Source organism: Populus nigra, chromosome 1 (genome assembly GCF_951802175.1).
Source record: "Populus nigra chromosome 1, ddPopNigr1.1, whole genome shotgun sequence".
Lineage (NCBI taxonomy): Eukaryota > Viridiplantae > Streptophyta > Magnoliopsida > Malpighiales > Salicaceae > Populus > Populus nigra.
The window spans coordinates 21784761-21809680 of NC_084852.1; the positions used below are offsets into that span (position 1 = coordinate 21784761).

Sequence of the window (24920 nt, forward strand, 5' to 3'; positions counted from 1 at the left end):
AGCACCTAATTTAGAAAGATCATGAAGTCTAATTCTCAAACAATTAAATATTAAAATATGAACTTGAAAAAAGAATTTTAATCATACAAAAGAAATAAAAAAATAGCAATTAAAAAAATGAAATCAAAATAAAAAAAATAAAAGAAATGAAATATTTTTTTATTTAATTGAAGGGAAAATTGAAAAGAAAAATTAATTTAGCAAAATGATAAAATAAAATAAAATAATGAGGGTCAATTAAAATTGATATAAAAAATAAAAACAATGTTGTAATTAAAGGGTGAAATTAAAAAGAATAATAAGTTTTATAAATGTACCAAGAAAAAATTATAAATAAAAAAATAAGGACCAATTAGAAAATATAATAACATCAATTTAAATTGAAAACCATTAAAACTTTCACACAAAAAAAAAACAAAGGAAAAAAAATAGAAATATCAAGAGAGAGGACCAAATTAATTGGAGAATATAATACTTAGTAAATTAGAATTGAATGATAAAATTAAAAACAAATAAAGCTTCTACAAAAGAGCTAAAACAAAATATTATAAATAAAAAAAAATAAGAACTGAAGTTAAAATATCAACACCAAAGAAAGCCAAGCTATAATTTCCAGGGGAGAGAAGAGAAAAGAAAGGAAAAAAAATAAAAAAACCCACCAATAACAATCTAATCACCACCGGAGACACGCGTCGCATCAATAAAAGGAGAACAGGATGACACTTCCAATGAGATAACAAAATTGCATTTTTAAATGTTGGGAGGTGCTGCAAGCGCCACTCGAAGGGCACGAGCACCTCTAAGCTGACTTTATAATTATTAAACAAAACATTGTGAAAAATCGAAAATGCCCATTAATCTCAGGTTTAAATTTTTTTACTTTAAGGATATTTTTATCATTTTACTGTGCATTTTAGCTATTTATTATTTTTTATATTTGATAAAATATCAAATTATCCCTCGGTTTAAATTATAATAACAAAACAATCCTTGTGAAAATAGAAAAATACCTTTCCATGCTAGGTTTAAATTTTTTTACTTCCAATGATATTTTATATAAAAATACTAATTTATACTTAATTAATTGAAAAATAAAAAATAAACCATGTAAAAAGAATTCAATGTGTTTGAAGCCAGCGTTAAGTTTCTGGGGGTGGCAGAGAAAAGGAGTAATTACATTGTTTCAGACAACAGTGTAAATATCTTTGTAGCTACAATGTTTTCGAAACACCAATTAGTTCTTTTTAAATTTTTTTGACATAAAATATTGTCTAAAGAAAATATTTTCTACGTCAGTCAATTATATATGCATTATTTTGTCAATGGTGCCTTTAAAAAGAGCACCCAAACTTTTATAGGGATGGTGATGAAGTCTTGAACACATTGGGTTTTTTATAGCTCTGATTTTAGGCCGGTAACTAACTTGTAAAACAAGTTCTCTATATAGGATAAGACCCTTTTGAATTAACAAATATAAAAGAAATGTGTGTGTAAAAAAAAAATGGGTGAATATAGAGTGTTTGTGTGGAGCGGTAATATATGGTGTCGAATATGCTGTAAGAGCATGTCTGAGCCTCTTGTCTTACTTGGTGACCTGCAGTTTTTATAGATATTAGAGATCACATTAGCTTAGTTGATGGAGAGGGAAAAATAACGAGGAACATTGTATTTTTTTAAAGTTGAGTTATTAGTTTAGATTAATGGTTAATAAGAGGGTGTGGTGTGGTGTGGTGTGGTGTGGTGTGGTGTGTGTTGGGTGGTGTATACTTGGATGTGTGCCTAATAGGTAAGTTAATAACATTTAGATAGTCGGAAAAAGAAATGATAGGAGAGAAAAGGAGAAAGAAGATATACCGGGTAAGAGAGTGGAGGGAGAGCCAACTGGTATATAGTGTTTGAGAACACGGTTTATATACCGGGTGTATAGTTTTTAGACTCGGTCCGGTGGCTGACCCGATTCAAGGCCCTGGTTCCGGGTTTTGACCGGGTCGTCAGAGTCAATTCTTTTTTAAAAAAAAATCAAACGACATCGTTTTAGTAAAAAGAAAAAAAAACAAAAGTCAATGGGTTACAACCGAGTTTTTAACCGGATCTTGCTGAGTCACACCGGGTTTTTCCTTCTCCTGTTTTTTCTTCAACCTGGTCCGGTTCCAACCAAATCAGCCGGATCTCGGGTCGACCCGCCGGGCCGGATTTCAAAACTATGACCGGATGAGAGAGAGAAGGGAGAGCTGATTGGGATATTGTTTAAGAGTGTAGTTGAAATCACGTTTCCAAAAATCTAAAGTTTATTTTTATTTAAAATTATTTTTTATATTTTTATATTGTTTTGATGTGCTGATATCAAAAATAATTTTTTAAAATAAAATAAATAATATTTTAATATATTTTCAAGTAAAAATCATTTTAATCCTAATCACTATCTTTTAAACACCTTTATACCTGGTGAGAGAAAGAACTAAGAAGGAGAACCGATTGAGCTGCAAAATAGGCAACCCTGGTTGGGCTAACAGCAACCTAACCAAGGTTACTGCCACTTATTTTTTTTCGAAAATTGTGGACCATATGGTATTTAATTATGGTTAATTGAGTTTAATTCCTATTCCAGCAAGCATTGCATCATCATCATATTTTTTTTATAACGTTTTCACGTTTTAATGCATCGAAATCAAGAGATAATTTATGCTTCTAATTTTAGAAGAGCTTTTCTTCTCCCTTAGAAAAGTCTGGTATTTGAAACTAGAACACTCATGCACTAATTTAGCTTTTCACCCTTTAGATTTTTTTTTAACTCATAGTGAATTTGTTCCTCTATTATATGTATCTGGGATAAAAAGGCACGCATGGTTTGGATTCTGGTTTCTTGAATGATATGCGACTTTTAACTCACAGCAGAACTAATCTTGAACTGATGACTATCTTCTTGTCACTCATCTTGTTGCTAGAAGATTTTGTTCACCAATCCATTTGGGAACAAAATCTTCATTATCTTTCAACACTCCAGCCACATCTTAGTCCGTGATTCGATTATGATGAGTTTTCGGCAGATCAATCATGGCACTTGAACGATTCTTTAATTTAAATTACAAGAGCAGGCATATTGATGAACAGGGATAGGCATGAAGACAAATCATGAAGACACACATTTTGTCACGTAACACTAGTAAGAAGTCATGACTAGGTATAATCTAGTAGTTGACCGAGGATATATAATGCAAGAAATTCGTAATGATGCCCTTCTCATTCTATAAACAAGAATAATATTGTTATCATTGACTGGACTTTCAGCAGTAGATAGGAAGAGACAGACACCGAGAATCTCTCCTGTATGTTCAAAATCTTTGAAGGATATTTTGGAACCTAGAGGAGACCCAACCCCTCATGAACACATGCATGCAACATTTAAAACTCAGTGTCTGCCTTGTTTCTGGAGAAAAACTCTCCGTACTCTATCCCATTTTCAAGCAATCTTTGTTGTTAAAAAGGAAATATTTCTTTGGCATATATATCCAAGGCAAGGCCTCTATGCTATACAGTATACACAACAAACCATGGCACTTGAAATCTCAAATTGTTGTTTCTTCATGAGTGCACCCACAACTCCAAGTGGATTCAACCTAGACGATAATATGTGTTTCTACAGTGCACCTACCAGCCCTACCAAGGAGACCTCCATCGCTACACATGATCTCGAATCCATGCCCACCACACCAAAAACATATGAAGATGCAAATTCCAATCTTGATGACTTTGAATTCGAAACTAGTCGGCGTTTCAACATCGGCGATATTGATTCGGGAGGTAGTATGAGATATGAAGATGCGATGGAAGAGCAACAAAAGCACCAACACAGGGAATCACTTCCTGCCATGGCATTTGCGGATGAATTATTTTGTGATGGTAAGGTGATACCACTAAAGCCTCCACCGTGTCACAATCACAGCTCAACTCCGACATCCCCTGAGTCCCAAATGGCGAAAATTAAAATCTCATTTCCACGACGGAATGTGTGGAACGATGATTTTGATCCATTCATGGTAGCTTTAAAGACCGTCAAGGGAGAAAGAAAGGAAAAATGGCAGAAAATCAACCATATACGGGCCCGGTCCATGTCGCCTATACGAGCCAGAAGTGAATTGATGGACTGCACACATAAGCAGTGCAAGCAATTGGATCCTATCAGGCCGGATCTGAATAATCAACTGGAGCTCAATGGGTTGCCTACTCGCATATGGATTCCAAATGTAACAAATGCTAGTCCAAAAAGGCTAGCTGAGTCCAAAGGAGTTCTGTTTGCAAGAAAAGCTAGATTGATGAAAATAGACCTAGAGTGGCCACGAAAGCCCAATAAGACAACTCTTCAAGAGTCCATGCTAAAGGCTGGAGAGAACGCCAAAGAAAAGGGAGAGCCTAGTGAGAGAAAAAGCAAGAGGCAGAGTATGAAAAACTTTCTGTATAGGAGTTTATCTACGAGGAGAAATGATGAGGATAGAAAGCAAACAGAACAGACTGTTGAAGTTTCAAAGCCAGAAACTAAGAGGAAGTTAAGCTTTAAGTCCATGGGGTTAGTTGTCCGCAATGGGGAGAAAGGAGGGTCTCAGATCACCAAGGTAACACAGACACGTTATAAGCCAAAGCTGTCTCTGTGCATGGGCAATGGAGCAAAATATGTTGAATGAATAACCCAAATTGTTTGTACAGGCTATTTTATAAGGTCATCCCAGTATCATTGTGGGATTATGGTAGTAGCTATAATGTATGGTTTACAATTTTTCTCTTCCTATTCCTATTGTATAATACATTGACTTGCATTGCTTTAATGGCTTCTTGATGGCATGTTGTTTGCGAACACTTTGGACTTTCTTTCTTCTTTATGTTTTTCCCCTCCTTCCAAGAGCCATACTTGTCTTGTTTCTTGCTCATCATCACATAAAAGTTGTTCTCATAATATCACTTCCCATTTTCGTATCTCTAGTTATGTGATACTAAACACTACGTTTCATCATTAACAAGGGCACAGGAACCAGAAGATAATCCCATCTGCATGATCAAAGTTCGTACTCTGAGGGATCAAACTCTAGTACTGAGCTTATGACAGCTTTGATTAAAAATTATATATACCATTGTAAATGTTTACATAAAATTTGCAGGATGGCGTGAAATGGCCACACAACCCCCCTCGAAAAAAGTGAGAAGTAGAGACGAGGAAAACAAGATGAATAATGGCTGGCTAGCGCATTCATGCAGCTAAATTACAACTCCTATTTCCTGCTTTTCTATACTGAATTTAGCAAGGCAGAAATTCAATTGGAGAAACAATTTCTTGGATGATATATAGGTTTCCATGTTTGCACTCGTGGAATCTGTCATGGAACTTTAGTGTTGCGAATAATGACTATTCCAACACTTCTGTCGGCCAAAGCCTCTTCCACCTGGAAATCTCTTCATTGTTGTATAGTTTTCTGATCCCTCCATAAAATCCATCTGCCTCATCCCCCTCCTCCCGATGTTCTTTCCTGTTGACCGCCGTGCTTCTCCATCGTGAGCCAGGAGTATACTGGTGGAACTCCAACACTACAGTGTCTGTTCGCAGAAATTTGATGTTAATTAGAGTTAAAAAGGACCGTAAGCAAAGACAAACTTCATTTGGCTTTTGCAATCACAGACATGGATTGCAAATAAAATGTATTGACATCGTTTCTCGAATCTTGAAAATAAGTGCATGACCTATATACGCAGTCACGAATAAATTTGGCTTTTGCAATCACAGACATGGAGCAAACAGAAAAACTATCATCATTTAACAGAAATTCCTAGGGCTAGAACATGAGGAGCTTCAACTTTTGTCCAGAGTCAAAACAGATGAATAAGATTCATATATGCAATAAAAACTTGGCTTCACATTTTTAACAAGACTGCATTTTTTGCAGTACAAATAGAGACATAAACATTCTCTCTTTATCAAGTTACAACTAGCATGCCAAAAAGAGTTTCTTTTCGATGATGTAACTTGACGAGCGGGCCATCAAGTGATGTGGTTTACTTAAAGACAATACAAGGCCATTAAGCTTGCAAAGAAGGCAGAAAGCTGGATGAGAGATTAGAAGCTTACAATGAGAAATTTATTGCAGCCCCACTTTGCTAAAGATTCCAACTTAACAAAGGGAGGCCTATAAAAGACATTAAGTTCTTTCTATGTGGTTGGCCATAAATATTCCCACTGAGACAGAGGTTATCAAAATGTTGGTGGAAGCTGTGACATTTTGACAGGGATTTGTCGTTGGGGACCGATCAAATAGTATAACTTGGTGGTCCACATATTGAAACACCGAATTCAAGAAAAGGACTTGCCCAAAACCCGAAACTGGGTCCAAACTGTGAAAGTAAACTTAGCTTTATTTTTATGTCATACACAGTTTAAAGGAAAGATGTTCATTGCATTTTTCACGGACATGATTATATTATTCAAGTGTACTGGCACAGTTTGGAACTCTCTTTCTTTTCTCTCTTTAAAATGTTTCGCCCAATGCTGCCAAACGTGAAACCGGACTAAAATTGTGTTATTTTTTAGTGTTCAGCAAGATGATTTTAGACAAAATAAAAGTAAGATTCCTCAAAACCTTATCTTCTAGGCAATCACATGAAGCATAAAGTGGTAATGGCTAGGAAGAAAAGATGAAATAAACTCACCGCTATTATGACACCGGCAATAATTTTCATTTCCATCACATGACTCCACGTGACCTACAACACCATACCACCAACCTGCAAATATGCATGGTAATATTTAATCAAACATTAAAACATTTTTTAAATCTGATTAATATATTCAACATACACTTCTAACTATGTACTACAAAGAATTATGCGTTTATTTAGGCATGTTCTATAGAAAATTCAAAGCGAATCACTTCAATATAAAATAGGACCTCTGCTGTCTCTGGTTCCTACAGACAAGAAGAGTATTTTTTATGATAAAAAAGTTCCCCTAGATTTTAAAGCTCACCAATATAAATCTACTTATCTCTAGCTCTTCTTCGTAGACAATAATGAGCAGATTGGGGTTGAATAATTCTTATTGTATGGAGTAAATTCTCTGATATTGATATATCTAACTTGGATAAAACATCGAAAAATTCTGATTAGTAGCAAGTTTCTGGTATGGAGAACAAACCATAAGGAAACTCTTTGTTTCTTCTCCACTGAATCTCAATGTGATCTCCAGGGCGTAAATCATTCAAGCAATCAGAGATATGTAGATCATGCGGGGAGGTATCAAAAGGTGGTGCTCTAAGCCTTTCCCATGGCACACCACTCTCTGTGGCAATTGCTCTCCTCCCATGTGGTGGGTACCTGAGATAGACAAAACATATAAAATTCAATCCACTAGATCCACTTACCATATCAGTATTATTTTAACATCAACATCTTTTACAGAAAAAGCTAATTCAAGAATCTTTAACACCCTATGAATAGTAACTATGATGTCCATAACAATCTATCGAGAATCATGGTCCAAGAAGAAAATTAATTTCATTACCTGACTTGAAATGTATCCGTCCCTGGATCATAACTTAGATTGGCATCATAGCATGATAGCATGAATCCGACGTGCCCATTCTGCAATACAACATAAGTAGCATTTACTACCAGGGATGGAAATTCATAAAACCTAACACGTCAATCCTCTGGAGGGTGTTTAACTAAAAGCATAATTATAGAATTTGTAGCCTTGAAGAAGTAAAAACTATTCAAATTTCAGCTCAATTATAGCTAATTAATTAATGTAAACAACAAAAAAATAGGATCATGATCGATACCTCGCGGTTAAAGACTTGAGCAGGGAACCAAAACTTGCCAGTCTCAAGAGCAAGGTACCAGGACATGATTGAATTAACAGGAAGAGAACTCCTCTGCTTGCTATTGTTAATAGGATCAGCCTTTGGGGTACTCCACGAAGAAGGCCAAAACATTGACAGAAGCCTCGTAAAACCTTTTGGCTTTCCTTGTTTGCAACTTCCCAAATCCTTTCTCGAAGCTAAATGCCATTGCCACTCCCTATAAGCAGCAGGGCCAATAACCCTGCCCCATTTCTGCTTCATATGTTTTTCCCATAAATGATCACTCACACACCTTTCCCTCAAAGAAGTACACACGCCTGCCATGCTACAGAGCCCTGCAGGAGGCAACCTCTCAAGAATGCATTCCAAGGCCAATTCAGGCAAGTCCAAAACAGACATCCCTCCAGCTTCACCATCAAGAGAACTTTTTTCTGCTCTTGCACTTGAACTTAGGCTCATATTCTTAATTGTCATTTTTAAAGGAATTCTATCGATATGAAAAACTTTCAAAAGGGTACTCCTTAATGACCCTAAATAAGAGAAGAGAAGCAAGTCCTTCAAGAACCAGAATGACAACAATCTCATTTCACTTGTCCATGGAGGCAAAGGCTTGAGAGGGAGGGGCTTTAACAATAGGACGAAGGAGAAACAAGTAATGAAGAAGTAAAGTAGCATTGGAGATAAAGGGTATTTATATCGCCGATCAAACTCAAGTTTGGCATAAATTGTTGGATAAATAGTGGAAGATCAATGGATGGACCAATACTGAAAAAAAGAAGAAGAATTAATAAAGAAAGAGAGGAAAGGGAAGGGAAGGAAACGAATCAAGTCTTCTCCTCTCCTTCCTCCTTCCAACCGCAACAACGCCCACCTCTAAAAAAACAAAAAAAAAAAATATATATTGATATTAACAAAGTGGGATCTTCTAAAAAAGAACAATCTTTTTCTTTCATAAAATTCATAAAATGGGGTTTTACTGGTATAGAGAAAGCCCACCAAACCCACGAGTGGGCCACCTCTTCAAAAAAAAAATTAAATTAGACCAAAAATAAAAGCTTTCTCCTATCTATGAACACCCCAAGGAACAAAAAAAAGAAAATAAAAAAAGCTTCACTTGTGTGAGATGTCAGCTGTCATATAAACCAACTCAAGAATCCAGAAGCAGTATTAGAATTCTCAACCCTTTTTTATATCTTTTATGGACGCCAGTGCACCCACAGCCTAAACAGCTGTCAATAAATAAATAAAAAAGGGAAATGGGGTATTAGATGAGCCAAGAAGGAGAGAGCTAGTGAAGTTGGTGGGGGTATTCAGATCTGATTTGGGCCTCTGATACATGGAAATCCCAAGAAGAATACAAACCAGAAAAAAAATTACAGTAGCAGAAAGAAGGGCTAGATACAGAGGCCCATATCTCTCTGAAAATCTGAAATTTGACAAGTAAAAACAAAAAAGAAACAAGCTTCAAGCTTTTTTAAAAAAATTAAAAGGTGGAGAATACAGATCTGGGTAGTTGAGATAGAACCCCAATTAGGTGACTCAACCAACTCCCCAGTATCTGTTTAAAAACTAAAAACCAAAAGAGACAAATATTAGCAGTAAAGAAGAGAAAAAAAGTGAAGAAATATTGAAGAAGATGGTTAATCTGGAATGTGGGGTCCCCTTTATTCACCTTAATCCATCATTTTCTTTCATCAAATTCTCCTCCACCTCCCATTACAACACCTCTCTCTTCCCTATATAGCAAAGCACTGGCATTGGATAGAAAGAGGGAGATTATATTAATATTTATGTGATTGAATGAATGAGTGGTTATAGTTAAAGCGATTTCTTTTTTTGGCGTGGATGTGAAGCGAAATCGTTACTAAGATCTATCTATCTTTTTTCTCTTTCTTTAAATGCTGTGTTCTTTAGATTTTTTAGAACTTGAAGGGAAATTTATTTGACCAAGAAAAGGAAGCGGTTAGGATTATCAGGAATCAGGCTTCCCATTGGTGGTTAAACAGGTTTCTGGGTTTTGTCATTATGCTGGCAGGCAGAGCTTCTTATTACCTATAATCTAAATCCCGTGGGGATGTTTTACTGTAGGAGCCGGCACTGTTCACGCATCCATAAAATTACTTTGAATGGCAATGTTAATTTTTTTGACTAGTCATTTTGGTACTCAAGGATTTATACTAGGTGATTTGATACTAATTTAAGGTCAATTGATTTTAATTTGTTAGTTAATGGTGAAATTAAAAGAAGAAGGATAATAATAAAAACGACGTCAAACATGAATGGCATGCTAGAAATTTTAGTAAAGATATATTTTCGTCATTGAATTTAAAAATAACATACATTATATGATTTCGATGCTTTCCAATTTAATTTTGATATAAAAATTTGTTTATATTATTTTTTTGTCATTGATTAAGAGAAAAGAGAAAGAAGTCATCAGATTCTAATCGTAAATAGAGAAAAATATCGTTGACATTTAATTAGATTACCAAGAAGATTGATATTTGTATCAAATTATTCCATATGATGAGGTGAGTTCATGTTAAGTGTTTTTTTTACTTTTAAAATTTGTGAAAAACATTTCTGAACCTGGGTAAATTTTGGATTTTGGGATGGTCTTTGGTTTTTTTAAGACCACGAATAGATTTATCAACTAACCCAGGTTAACTCAACTAACCTGTGACTTGAGACATGAGATCGGAACAACTTCATGGAAAAAAAAACAACTCATGAAGCTGAAAGCCTAATAATATAATATTAAATGTTGAAATTGAAAATAAAAATTATTTTAAAAAATAACCTAAAAAAAGATAGAAATCAAATTGGACTAATCTTTAAAACCCTTGACTTGAGTTATGAGACTGAGTACCCTATAAAATGCAAGATCAAGAGAATCATGAAGCAAAATTCAAAATCACACAAAATTAAAAAAAAACAAAATAAGAATCAAATATAATATAAAAATAAAATAAAATAAAACAATAAGGGACAAGATTGAAAAAGAAATAAATTAAGAAAATGCAAAAAAGAATAAAATTAAAAAAATTAAGGATCAAATATGGTATAAATATAAAATAAAATAAAATAAATGAGGAAAAAGATAAAAAAAAATCAAGAAAAAGATAAAAAAAAAAACAAAAAAAATTGTAATAAAAAGAACGAGAACCAAATATGAAAAATAAAAAAGAATTGAAGAATGATGAGATTAAAAACCAATTTTAATTTTGTTTAAATAAAACAAAGTATTTAAAAGTATAGAAACCAAATTTGAAGGCAAATTAAATTAAAGGATTGCTTTGAAAATAAGAGGGTTTGGCGTGGAAATTGATAAGGAGAGTGAAAATAAATAAAAAATGGTTGTCGGCACCAAACCATAGATCATTTGGTTACACGCATCCCCGGGCATAAAGGAGATGCCGAGGGAATTCCAACTCTGCCCTGGAATCAGTGTTTGGCCACCGTGCAACCTACGCACACCGTTGATGCCTTTTGGCACAACTTATGCACTAATACGTGCATTGTACGCATTAACTACTTATTTCCAATAATATTTATATTAAGTAAAATATTAAAACACTTTTAATCTATGTGATGATAACAATATATATATATATATATATATATATATATATATATATTAAAAAGACAAAAAAAAACCCTTGATATTAAGTTTAATGATTTTTGCTTTTAAAGATAAGTTAGTCATTTAATTGTTTTGAAAAAGGTGAAAAAAATTAAAAAGTTTCGGATGCTAAGCTAAATTTTTTTACTTTATAAGGATAATTAAGTTTTTTTGTTGTGCTAAAATAAATAAATAAAACTATTTTAACTTCAATTAATTTGATAATGCCAATTAAATTCAGTAAAAATATCATTTTACTGTCCAAATTTGCACTTTATTAACATGTACTATAAATGGAAAAAATATCTTTGTACTATAGTAATTTACAGTACAATAATTTTTTGTCCACGCTTGTCTCTTTTGTTTTTTTTATTTATTTTATCCCTGAAAAAATATAAAATCAACTTTGATTTTCCGTATACTTTTTTTTGTTGATTTTACCTTTGCTAAGTACCACAATCAAATCAAATTAGTTGATTTCAACTTCTTTCATGGAAGTTGAAATGTTGAGAAAGTGGCACTTACTTTATTTTTTTGTTTTTTTAATATCAATTATTTATTATTCATGTAATTTACTTTCAACCACTCATAAACAGTTTCTATGAATCTTAGTCTAAAAAGTTTTCTTTTAAATTATTCTAAAAAAATCCAACTGCTCGAGAAAATCAATTTTATTATAGTTTTTGTAAATTTTAAAATGTAATAATTAAATTATTTATACGATGTGAATGCTATATATCTAGCTACATGGAATGGATATCTTCAACTATAATTATTATTAAACAAAACAGATTGACAAATAATGATCCACTCTACACTACTCTAAATCAACTTTCTTGAAATTAAAAAAATATAAATCACCTTACCTCACCTCTTACAATTTCTAATGCTAGGAGTATTGATCAATATGTATAGGAATATAATTTATTAGATTACCGATAATGTAAGCATTTTATTTGTGGATCCAAGGGAATTCTTTTTATTGATTATGCTTGCGGGTAAGATACAAAAATCAAGAAGACAACTAGCCTAGTTTTTTTTTAGAAAAAAAAGAAGGAAAATACATAAAATTGTATAACTCAAACAAATCGGTTTTCGAGCTTGGGTTTACGATGATGAAAACAATAGTAAATTGGATCCATCATTGATGTCATAACTTATTTTTGAGTTATTCTTCAAATTTTATTTTGTTTATTTTAAAATAAATAAATAATAATAATAATAATAAGACTGATATTTTAAAAAAAATAAGCTGAAAGAATTTCAAATATATAAAAAAATTAAGCTGCAATTTTGGATAGAACTAGAAGCTTAATCGTACTCCAATGCATCCAAGACTGGAGAGATAATACAAATTCAAGGTCAAATTAAATAATTATTGGACAAATCTGCATAAAAATTAAGTACATGGACATAATTAGATTTTTAATAGGCTAATTTTATTTAATCATGAGTCAAATTAAAAGTTTAATTATGTTCAAGAATTAATTTGGGTCCAATTAAAGGATTTAATTAGGTGCAATGACTTAATTATACTTTAAATGAGTCAAATTAATTTTATTAGGGGCTTAATTTGTGAAAAAATAAGTTTTGAAGCACAATTTGAGCTTAATTGAGAAAATTGAAATTTTTGAAGATCAAATTTAATTTTATCCAAGTCAATTGATTGAATCAATGATAAAATTGCAAGAAAATAAAAAATTTATGGTCAATGAGGGATCAAATTGATAAAAATTACAGCCAAAGACCTTTCTGTAAAAGACTCCAAACTATAGAGGCTCAATTGACTGAGATCAGGGGTGAAATTAAAGACAATTGAAAGTTTAATAATCAATTGATGGTCAAATTGCATAAATCTAAGACCAATAACCAAAATAAAAAATTCCCTAAAATGCAGGGATGATGATAAAGTTCGGTAAGGGTAAAATTGTATAAAATTAAAAGTTTAAAGCCAATCAGGTTATAATTGAATGAAAATAAAAATTGAAGAACTAAATTGAACTTTTCCAAAAGGACACCGTTTTAAAGTTACTGTTCATTTTCTTCTTAATTTTTACTTGAAAAGACTGCTCAAATGATTACTTTTAGGTGCATTTAATGTTTCATCTCTTAATCAAATTTGAAAAAACATGCACCACCATGATGACCTGACATTGGTTCCAGCTGATTGACAGCATAGTCATCGCTCTAAAGTGGCCTATCATTTGCAGTCATTTTGACAGTTCAAAATATCCATCTTCCATTCCCTATAAATAGAAGTGGATTCCATGCAGTAAGGACCAAGAAATCAGAGGCTAAGGTTGAGGGAAAAAAATACAGCCTCTCTTCCTAGCTTTATTTATCAGTGTTGCCCCCCTCCTTCGCCCCACCATAACTGCTAGTTCCTCCTCTAGTTAATGGTCACTGCCACCACCATGTACAACCAACATACAACCCTTGCACTAGGTAATCTTCTTCCTTCAATAACCTATACCCATCCCTTTTTTTTTTTTTTCCTCTAAATGTGGCATGCGGGACGTGAATTGACTCATATTTTGCTACCGTCCCTCTCATCCCTTTCAATTAAGAAAGAGATAAGTTGGACGTGTTTTGCCAAGCCCAACAAAAAAAAGGTAGAATATGTTGGGCCACTTGTCGGCCTAACTTGACCGCGGTGGGCTAGACCCGTTCTAGCCCAGCCCGAATGGCTAGGTCGGGCCCAACCCAATATATTAATAATAAAATAATATAATAATATTAAAAAAAAACTTCAAATTTTTCAAAGGGCATTTTGAAAATATTTGTGGGTTCCCCGCATGTTTTTCCAATAATTTTGCATAATATCATGCTCTATATTTACGTTATAAAATACAAATTCAGTATTACAAATATCTGGTTTTCTTTGAAACTTCAAAAAAATCAAAAATTTAAAAAATAAATTTGCATAAATGTTTTTTGGTTTCGTACATATAACCACATCCTAAAAGTTTTTCAAGCATATTTTCATAAAAAATACAAAAAAATTCATCTTGCTCATGTTTTAAAATGTAAAATAGATATCATAATTAGTTTGTGATTATCCGTTAGGGTTGGACCAAAATATCAAAAATCCTTCACTAATCATTTTGCTCACTTTATCTTGAAAGTGTGAGAATTTACCTATAGGCTTTAGTATTTGGATTTTAGAGGTATAAAACTATATTGTAGAGTATACCCTCAAATATTAAAGATAATAATAATAATAAATAAATAAATACGATGCTAAAATTTATATTTTATAATATTTAAGATTTAACTCAATAAAATAGAAATTTTATTACAAATAGAGATTTGCCTTGAACTTTATTAAAAACCAATCGATAGAAACAAAATTTTAAAAAAATAATTAAATAATAATATAACTTATACTAGATAGAGTGTATTAGAGGCAATGTATTTTTTTTTATACAACTAGTTTCTTATTTGGATTCTCACAAATTATTTAAATTTTTAGTAATTATAATATTAGGTTGTGAGTACTAATTTTATAAGTATAGTTTTATAATTAAACTTAAAATTACATTTTCTTTTCAATACTCTCGAGTCTCGACGCCTCGCAAGCGCCACGACAGTGGAGAACAGATGAGATAAAGTTAATGCTCAGAGCATGGAGCTTGTCTCCTAGTTTGTCTCAGGTCCTTTTCAGTGCAGCTGCAAATGCGTATCATTTTGCCATCAGTACTTGCATATTGCTATAATACACACAAACTATTTCGTTTCATGATGTCGGCACTGAGAAAATGCAAAACTATAATGCACTTTCTGTAGGCATGGTAACAAGTAACTAAAGATATTCTTTTTCAGCATTTTAAACAGGACTTATTTAGCTGTTATATCATGTTGGCTGTTTTTTTTAAAAATAATTTTTAATTGAAAATATATTAAAATAATATTTTTTAATTTTTTTTAAAATTAATTTGAAACAAAAAAAATCAAATCCCCCCCCCCCAAAAAAAAATCAAAATAAAAACAGAAGGTAACTAGTTGTCATAAACTAGAAAAGGCCCAAAACACAATCTTAGAAGAATTTAGCTGTAAAAAGGACCTCTCCAGTATTTAATGAACTAAAAACAAGTTTTATTACCATCTCCACTTTTATGGCTTAGGGTTTCTTCACTTGTTTCACTCTTGTATTCCCCAGCTAGAAGAACGTAATTAAATAACCAGTGCTCAGCCCATGCATGTACAATTAATCAGCCGCGTAGAGTTGCCAAGGAAGGATATTGTTACCATCAAAACATGTAGTTAATTTAAGGATGCCAACGCCTTGTTTAGTCGGAAAACATCACGAGTTCAAATTCTAGAAAAGCAAAATTCTTGAATATATATATATATATATATAGGTGGAGGCATAGGTGGAGGCAGGATTTGAAATGGCAGGATTTGAAATGGATTTGAAATATATATATATATATATATATATATATATATATATATATATATATATATATATATATATATAAGTGGAGGCAGGATTTGAATAATATATAGTTGGGCCCCAATGATTCTCCTTGTCTAGCTATTCTATCCTCTTCTCTACCCAAGATTTCTAAAAATCCCCTTTATGAACAAATGTGTGATGATCCAACACTTGTTTGCTGGTTCGAGCCTTTTTCAGTGAATTATGGAGATTGAGATTCTGGTCAAGCAAAAAGTTTTGGAATAGAACTTGCTTGAAGGAGCTTGAATGGTGGACAAAGTCCCACCTGGTCAGAGCTCCAAGCCACAGGATTGACACCTCGAAAAGCAACATTTCATTGGGGGGGATAGTGGGGTTGCGTGGCTAGTAGCTGAAGCAGTGTGATAAAAAGAAAAAATACGACAAAAAATGAATATAAGTTGAAGTCAAACCACATAATGATGCAAATGGCAACATTTGTTTTGTGGTATGGTATCACAGAAAGAGCCATAGTCGATAATGGCGAGATCGAACAAAATATAATATCTTGACGCCAACTTCTTCTTTTTACCCAAAGACATTCAAAACCAAGAAGGATGTCAATGTGCCGTGTTCCTGGTGACATCAAAGAACACCGTGCCTGCAACACTACTAATGTTTCATGGTGATTTATTTATATAAACAGTAGAGCTTCTTAATATTTTTTTTAATCAATTAATTAATAATAAATTCAAGTTGCTGAGACATGTGTAGAAACCCAAAGGTTATGGTTTCAAGAGCTTGGGGTAGGTATTGATTTTCTTATATCTTATAGACTATTAAAATAATTACTATTACACATACTTGGATTAGTTGTTAGTTATTTTTTTTCTTTTATTTTTTTACATTTGAGAAAAAAAATATTATTGGATTCATTTACTCCTCAATTATTACATGATTTTTAATTACTATCATAATTTTTTATTTTAATTTTGCTAATTTATTTTTCAATCATTATTATGTATTTGATTTGAAAATAAAACACTGATAATAAATGGTTTATGAAATTTTAATTAAGATTTGTTATTTATCATTAAAATGTTTAAATATATTTGGAACACAATTTTATCATATGGCGTCCGATCACATAAAATATAAGCATATTGTTTTTTGTACATGCTTTAACAATTATAATTTTTCTTGTAAATATAAACAACGCTTTTAGTTAAAAACATTACATTATTAAGGGTGCTGGGCATGTGCTTTGTTCAGACAGGAACCCAGTTCAGTTGCGCCTCGAGCTAGTGGTTGTTTCTTGCTGGAATCTACCTCTTATCTAGTACTGAGGAAGTGGCTTTATCCCCCCTTTCCCTGTGGGGCTCTCCATGGATTATGGAACACACAGAGCATATAATAATTGGTAAAGAATATTTGATAGAGGTGTCATCGTGTGGATCATTGATGAGGTGAAAAGGCGTTTAGGCATCTTTCGCTTTAGTTACCAGAAGATTTTCACAAGGTACATGATCATTTGATGCTTGGTCCCCTAAAGTTGAAGCATCTCATCTATTAAACCCACAAGCCTTTTAAGAAGCTGCCCCACCATTTTTGTCAACGTAAATGCTCTCTCTAGCACAGCTGATCATGTTCTAGATCCACAGAGGAAGACGAGCTCGATCCCAGATTGAAGATGAGGTGGGCGATAGTAATTCAGTGCTGGGGAGTATGTGTAAGGACTGGGAATTTGTAAAACAAGTCTTCTTATGGGCCATGGAGACGTACCCTCTAATAATTAATGAGAGGAACTTGTATAGAAAGAGTTAGAAGCTAGATGAAGCTTCGTGGATGTGTTGCAGAGAGGGTGTGTTCGCTTGAAGTTCGAAGAAGAAAAGGAAATTATGAGCCTTTTTTTCATCCCCTTATCCTTATCCGAGAGATAATAAATATTTATATAACCAAGAACCATAGCAATTTGCATGAAGACTTGAGAAAAAGCATCGCAACATCTATCGTCAAGGACTGCAATCTAGGATTATAACTCTTAATATATAGGCGATACAGTGTTGAGCAAATTAAAAATTAAAGAAATGTTGGAAGGGTGAAATTAAAAGAAAAAAGTAATGAAATTAAAAAGAAAACAAAGAAGAAAAATGATAAAAAAAGAAGAAATTAAAATAAATAAATAAATAAACACTTCTTCCATTGATTGTAATCCAAGTATTTTAGTATAAAATATAACTAGACAGGTGATTGAACTAGTATAATTTTAAGTTAACTTGAATAATCCATGACCTGATATATGAAATAAAAATAATTTCATTTTAAAAAAAAAATTATGAAGTTCAGACTCAATAATCTAATGTTGAAAAATGAAATTAAAAAAAAATCAATTTTTAAAAAAAACCTAAAAGAATACTAAAGTTAAAATTAGAATAATCTTTTAAACTCGTGACCGAAAGAATGAAGATCAAAAGTTAAAACCCAGGTTATGGGATTAGAATTAAAAAAAAAAAATATGAAAAAATCACAAAACAAAATTTCTAATCATACAAAATAAAAAAACAATGCAAATAACAATAAAAACAATAATGACTAAATATAGTATAAAAACTAAAATAAAAAATAATAACGAGGAACTAAATTAAAAAAATAAAATAAATTAATAAGAGAATGAAAAGAAAAAAATAACAATCAAAAGAATAATGATTAAATTGGATAAATAAAAAAATAAAATAAAATAATGAGAAGTGAGATTAAAAAAATATAAAAAATATAAAAATAAATATAAAAATGAAATGAAATAATTAGAGATGAAATTAAAATAAATAATTTAAAAATTATTTAAAAAATAGAAAGTTCACGAAAATCCAACTAGGGCTGCACATGCGCCAGATCACCAGGAAGAGAACCCCGGATACGTTTTCAACGCCATCGCAGGAAACCGCGTTGGCCCATTGAAAGAGAGTACACACGCCGCCCAGAAAAACATGGACGCCTCCCTCTCGATGCGAAAACCAATGAGATCTTTTACTCTTTTCAATTTTCAAAGACGTTGGACTCCGAGAATTATACAATCAACACCTTTCAATTTCACGTAGGAAATGACCCTTTTTTTCTTTTTTCTTTTTAAGATCTTTCTCTTCCACAAATTGAATGTCTTCCTCTTCCTCTATCTCTTCCTGTGTTTTTTCCCCGAGATTGATACAGCTACTCGCACCAACGAAGCATGTTGTTGTGTTCCCTGCCTAGAACCACATCAGTTGTCTACTGGACCACCATGGTCAGACCATGATTGATGAACAGAGAAGGCGAGTCTCTATCAGTCCAAAGGTGTCTTGGATAGGTGGGCTAGTCTGATTCATATGCAGTTCAATTATCGTTGACATTGTCACTCGTTAACAAGGAAGAAAATAACCTGTAAGATCTTAAAAAATAAGAGTACTCTCCTATTATTTTGTGATTATTTTCCTAAGAAGGTAGCATTGTTCTCGAGATCACCTATGTCAGTCTTAAATCTCACTTCAAACGATTTTAAAAATACATCTACCTTGCCAATATCATTTTTTTTTTTTAAAAAATCACTTCTTTAAATACTTGACTCCAAAACATGAACTTGGAAAAAATTCTGAAGAACCACTAGTTCAATCTTTTGAGATTTTATTATTCTTTCATGTCATGGATTTGAAAAATTTAATTGGTTTAATTTAAATTTTTTTAAAGTTTTTTTTCACAATTAATTTTTATTTATACTATTTTTTTATAGGATTATCTTAAACTCATGGGTTAGATCTCGAGTTTCGTATATTAATTTAATTTTACTCAGGGCAATATTTTTTTAATTTATTTTTTGCAGTTGTTGTTGCCGAGTTTTTTTTTTATCATATTATCAAATTAATCCAAATATCAAATTTCTTTTATTTATTTTAAAACACAGTCATCTTCTAAAAGTTTTTTCAGGTTGAAAAAAAAAAAATTGATGCAGCCCCGCTATCTAGTTTTATCCGCAACCTCCGCAGGCACTGACAGGGATCTTTGAGGGGCTTATTCCAGTCTGCGACCGTGAAAGTTAGGTTTGTTTTCTGGGCCTATGAGCCTCTCAAGTGACCGAAAAGATAATGTTGGTTGGGCCTAGGTTATTCAAATATGTAAAGCTCTGCGCAAGGAAAAGTTCAAGCTAAAATCAGAAGAGAAAATTGGCAGGCCTGCAGAGAATTGAGACCAAATCCGTGGAGGATAGAGATGAGAAACCACAAAACTTTATACCCAGTATAATGTTCCAAACAAGGTAGACTACATCCTCTTCAAAGGAATTTCGAGAAATAAGAGTAAATTCCTCTTTGTAGCCCCTCTAGTTTCAAGAGGTAATCACATTAGCTCCTTTAATCTTAATTACTCAAGAGTCAAGACCTTATAATTTCAATTATCGATCCCAGTGATGAGGTCTTCTCGTTAACATTTGTTAGACCTTATAACAACTCCTCTACCTGATTCTTTATCAGTCTATAATCTCAAAAACAGATGCAAGAAATCGATGCAACATTAGCCACTATTACATCTATTTCCTTTTTCATTTTATTTATTTTTCAATAACGATGATGGGTTCTGGTTTATATCCATTGTTTCTGATATTAGTGTAGACATTAAGTCTTGGAAGTGAATGGAATTCTATAATTTACGTAGATAATATATCAAGATATATACTTGGACCTCAAAATAATTTGATGGAATTTTTCGAATCTAGTAATTTACGTCTATATGTGGTGAAGCTAACACAGTTAGGAGGATTCTCGAAACATCAATGGTGGACATGGATGGAGAGACCATGTACGGACGCAGGACCATAACTAGGAGTATAAGGCCTTGTACAGCCAAAAGAGGAATAGAGGGGCTAATATGATTAATTTGCAGAACTTCCGGAACAATTAATTTGAATTTACCCCTTAATCTGCCAGTAAGTGGAAACATGCATTATCTCAATTGCTCCCCAAAATTCGAATACAGTCCAAGTCCCTCTCGACGGAGAATAAACTTGTATGTATATATGTTCGGATCTCCTCCCTCTGGTCTCCGAATTTCTTTTCTTACATATAGTAATATAACCATTTACCCAAAGCGGGAAAAAAAGGAGGCAAGGAGAAAAAGAACACAGCATTAACGTAAAAAGAAAAGAAAAGCTTGCACAAGAAGAAGGGAAACAAAATCGAGGCATGACAGTGAAACGCATTATAGAACGATCCCAAAGCAATCTTTAACCGAAAATTCTTCTCTTTTCCCCCTCTGCCTATGCTAATGGCTAAATGGGTTACTATTTTCACCCATTTCTAGGGTTTCTTTCCTTCTTTCCAGATAAAAACTGAAAGTAAATCTTTAGACATGATCATGAATGTCAAACTTAAAGCATGATATGATTGCCCAATTCCCATCCTCCACTTACATTCTCTGAACTCTCCATTTCCATTCCTTTTCTCTCCTTTTAAAAGAGGAATTATTGAGTGGCCTCTGGCCAGAAGACCATATGCTACTAATCACCAGCTAGTTTCTTTCCACTGCATTTCTTTCTTGTTTCACTTACTTTAAGACGTTCTGCACGGTACAGCCTTCCAAATAAAAGCTTTGAGTAAATAGTGAAACTGACACTTCATGTTTCTTTATGGACATGGCCATTCTTTTCCCCCTGAGAGATAAAGACAGACAAACATTGTTTGGGTGGAAGACAGTTAATGAACAGAACGAGCAATAAAAGACTATTTTTACAGATGCCTTTGTGAATTTACTATGCGTGAAAAAAGAGCATTGACCAAGAAGATGAGTTCAGGCAGCAATGGTCTACATTACCACTTATATTCATAGTTTAAAACATTAATTAATTATATATGGAGTGTATTTTTTTTATGTTCTTAATAGTCCATTATTAAGTATGTACCATATGTATTTCTTCAGAATATATTCTACCCATATATGTTTGATTAAGGAAAGAATTAGGGATTTAAGGATGCGATTGTTTTGCCTAAAATATATATTTTTTTGTGTTTATTTTTTACAAGATATTGTATTGGAAAATTGTCTCACCTTAAATACTTTATAATTCATCTTTAAATTTATTTTATTCATTAAAAATTATTAATTTCCAACTTATAAATTAAATTTCTAAAACATATTTTATAAATAATAATTTACTCATAATATTATCCAACAATTTCAACAACTACCACCAACTTTGTTTTTATGCCACCATCACCGCCTATCATCATTATTATTATTGCTGCTATCCCCCCACCCCACCCCTACCACCACACCACCTCTCGCTAACCCTACAAACCACTACTATTACCGCAATTTCATCATTAAAATATATTATTATCATCTTACTTTTTATATCATTACTTACTGCACATCATAAAATATTTTTCTACAAGACATTTTATGTGAAACAAAGAAAAGGAAAATGAGACTAATATATATAGAAACTCTAGCTACTTAATTTATAGAGATATCTATAGATGAGAAGCCAATATTTTGCTGCAGATTTGCCAAAAAAAGGAAATGGAAAGATTTTTTTTTCTTTTTTGCTGCTGATTTTGAAGTAGCTACAAGTAGCTTAACTCCAACTGAACTTTCAGCTACTTGTATACGTAGCTTCTCTTCTGATAACTCTTACTGAGAACGACTACAACCTGCGGTACAGGCTAATTAATGGAGACCCTACGATATTGTTGCCGCTAATCGATCACTTCTGGATGCAGCCTTTTATTGCCACTGAGAGGGACTCCAAAGAGCTTCACAGGACTAGTTGATTCCTCAGTACTTAATGTCAATGAATGCTGACCCAAAACAGTACCATTCTTAGCTCTTTGAATGCTAGAACAAATGGTTTGATCCTGACATGAAGAGCCCAGTTCTATTAGCTTAGGTGCTGCATTATAAGCCTTTTGCTCATAGGGCATTGGTTTTACATGGTTTTGGATGAAGTAGATAATGTCATTATAGAGGTTCTTCATGTGGGAGAGTTCTGATAAAAGCATGCAGTTTTTCCTTCTCAGTCGCTGATTATCTTCTGAGAGCGCAGTTAGGATGTCAGTACTTGGTTTTGGAGATTGAAATGGAGGGTCGATCCAACTAAAACCATCTTCTGGCTGGAAAAATTGGGGTGGTTGCTCAGGGTAGTGCTGGTGATGGTGTTGGGATGTTTTTCTCCTGTGGATCTCAGATAACAAGTGCTTTGCTCCTTTTCTGAAGTACTCATTTGCAAACTCCCATCTGTCAGCTACTACCTTCTTGAATCCCTGCAAAGTATTAACAAGAATAAGAGAATGACAACAGAGAAAAACTGTCTGGTATAAACATCGAATCAGATTCGTGGAACGTTTATTTATGAAGCTTAATTAGTAATTTAATACGGATTACCATGTACTAGAGTACTAGAATACTTTATCTTGGGCTGAATGTTTATGGTTAATTAGGTGAGATTGATATGTCCTCCAATATTTTGTATCGGTAATATCTAGAACATAAATGGTGCTTAAGATCTTAAAAAGAGTGAGACATAGAAGCGAACAAGACCCAACTGTAAGAGATTAATTTTGAGAGCAAAAGTCTAGGTCTAACTGAAGTCAAGTTATCTAAAATGAGAGTAACCCTACTTGGAAAGACCAAGAAGCTCCATGGAAAAGCAACCCATATTAGTCAGCACAGCTTTTTACCATGCTGCTTATAAACTAGTAGAATCTAGAGAGCGTTTTGAATTACCCGAGAGAGAGAGAGAGAGAGAGAATTAATGCTCACATAGGTATTGAGCTGCCTGACGAAGCTTGAGAAGTTGTTGTGCTTGAAATAGTTGGGAAGAAGATCCCTTGAAAACTCAGGAGGTCTCCACACAACAAAGCTGGTTTCATCATCACCCCAAGACACAATGTGGTCAGTAAGAGGATCATCAACCAGCTGATATGTTTTTGTTAAGAATGGTGCAGGAACTGCCTTTTGAGACTCCACAGTAAACACCATCTCTTCACATCTATCCACTGTAAAAGCCATTACCAGCTATGGATTACACCAGAGGGAGCAAATGACATGTACTGCTGCTAGACCTCTGCTAGTACGATTTTTACACTCAATATTCCAATATGTTTAAAGAAGCTCCTGTCTCTCTCTCATCATAATTTTCTAACTTTATGAAACAGAAACATATGGCCATGCCACTAAAATAAAGCCACTCGATGCCCTCTCTTTCTCTCTCATTGTAGTTTCTAATTTCAAGAAGCATAAGGCCATTTCAGTAAATTACAGCATTGAATTTCCTAGATAATACTATAATTATAAAGATCCGACGAGCTCTTAATTAATTAGCTCTTGATTGTTCCATTGGCTGCAGTACGACTAGCTAGTACTGGTGGGGAAGATGCATCACATCCTTTATTTATTTATTGCACTGATCATCGGGGAAGATATATGTGTGCGCGCATCTAATTCAGCTCATGAACTTTTCTTTGATTAGGGCACACCCAAATGATGGTTTAGAATCACTGTCTTCCCATGCAAAGACAAATCTGTCCCTATCCGATGTTTACAGTAACCCATGCATGTTGCACGAGAGCAGATACAGCTAAAAGTCTACTAGGTTATGGCATATATGCATGCATGCTACGAGGAACATCCATTCATCCATCTGTTCGCGCATCAAAAGGCAAACCCGTGACTTGAGATGCTGTAAGGGAATTAGGAGTGAATACTCATCACTGCAGTGGAAGGAATTATTTAGTTTCCCTTTGAAATAAAATTGCTTGTTAAATGAAATGTCATTTTCTAATTCCCGTTTTTTCTCCATCAACAAAGCTGCTTCCTCTATAAATCTTTACGTGACAAAGATCAGAAAGACCCTTTCAGTACTCAAGATTCCTCTGTTGAGGTTCGCTTTCTGTACAAATCACACGCATCACAGAATCCTAGTGCCCTAATAATTATTTCCACATTAATTATCAAAAGAAGTCTCGTCTGTTCATTTTATAATTTATAATTTATAATTCAATGACGATATCTATATATATATATAGAAAATCTCTCTCTC

The 24920-nt window shown here is 33.2% G+C and overlaps 2 protein-coding genes across 2 annotated transcripts; both read right to left on the reverse strand.

Annotated features, from left to right (window-relative positions):
• Positions 1 to 5084: 5084 nt before the first annotated feature.
• Positions 5085 to 9257, reverse strand: LOC133672946 (F-box protein At2g32560-like). Its single transcript, XM_062093521.1, has 5 exons — positions 7821 to 9257; positions 7541 to 7620; positions 7175 to 7353; positions 6691 to 6765; positions 5085 to 5583 (listed from the first exon to the last, which is right to left on the reverse strand). Exons 1-5 carry the CDS (start codon positions 8514 to 8516, stop codon positions 5396 to 5398), a joined length of 1218 nt encoding a protein of 405 aa, XP_061949505.1. The 5' UTR covers positions 8517 to 9257; the 3' UTR covers positions 5085 to 5395.
• Positions 9258 to 22354: 13097 nt separating this feature from the next.
• On the reverse strand, positions 22355 to 24211 carry LOC133702571 (heat stress transcription factor B-4b-like). Its single transcript, XM_062126882.1, has 2 exons — positions 23642 to 24211; positions 22355 to 23142 (listed from the first exon to the last, which is right to left on the reverse strand). Exons 1-2 carry the CDS (start codon positions 23888 to 23890, stop codon positions 22579 to 22581), a joined length of 813 nt encoding a protein of 270 aa, XP_061982866.1. The 5' UTR covers positions 23891 to 24211; the 3' UTR covers positions 22355 to 22578.
• Between the last annotated feature and the right edge of the window lie 709 nt (positions 24212 to 24920).

Bases quoted from the DNA above. Each gene is read 5' to 3' on its own strand.
- LOC133672946 (XM_062093521.1), bottom strand. From the start codon at position 8,516: ATGCTACTTTACTTCTTCATTACTTGTTTCTCCTTCGTCCTATTGTTA. The intron at 7,354-7,540 runs GTAATGAAATTA...TGTCTATCTCAG, and splicing joins ACGGATACATTTCAAGTCAG to GTACCCACCACATGGGAGGA. The intron at 6,766-7,174 runs GTTTGTTCTCCA...GCATATTTGCAG, and splicing joins AAACAAAGAGTTTCCTTATG to GTTGGTGGTATGGTGTTGTA.
- LOC133702571 (XM_062126882.1), bottom strand. From the start codon at position 23,890: ATGGCTTTTACAGTGGATAGATGTGAAGAGATGGTGTTTACTGTGGAG. The intron at 23,143-23,641 runs GTGAGCATTAAT...AATACTTTGCAG, and splicing joins TCAGGCAGCTCAATACCTAT to GGATTCAAGAAGGTAGTAGC.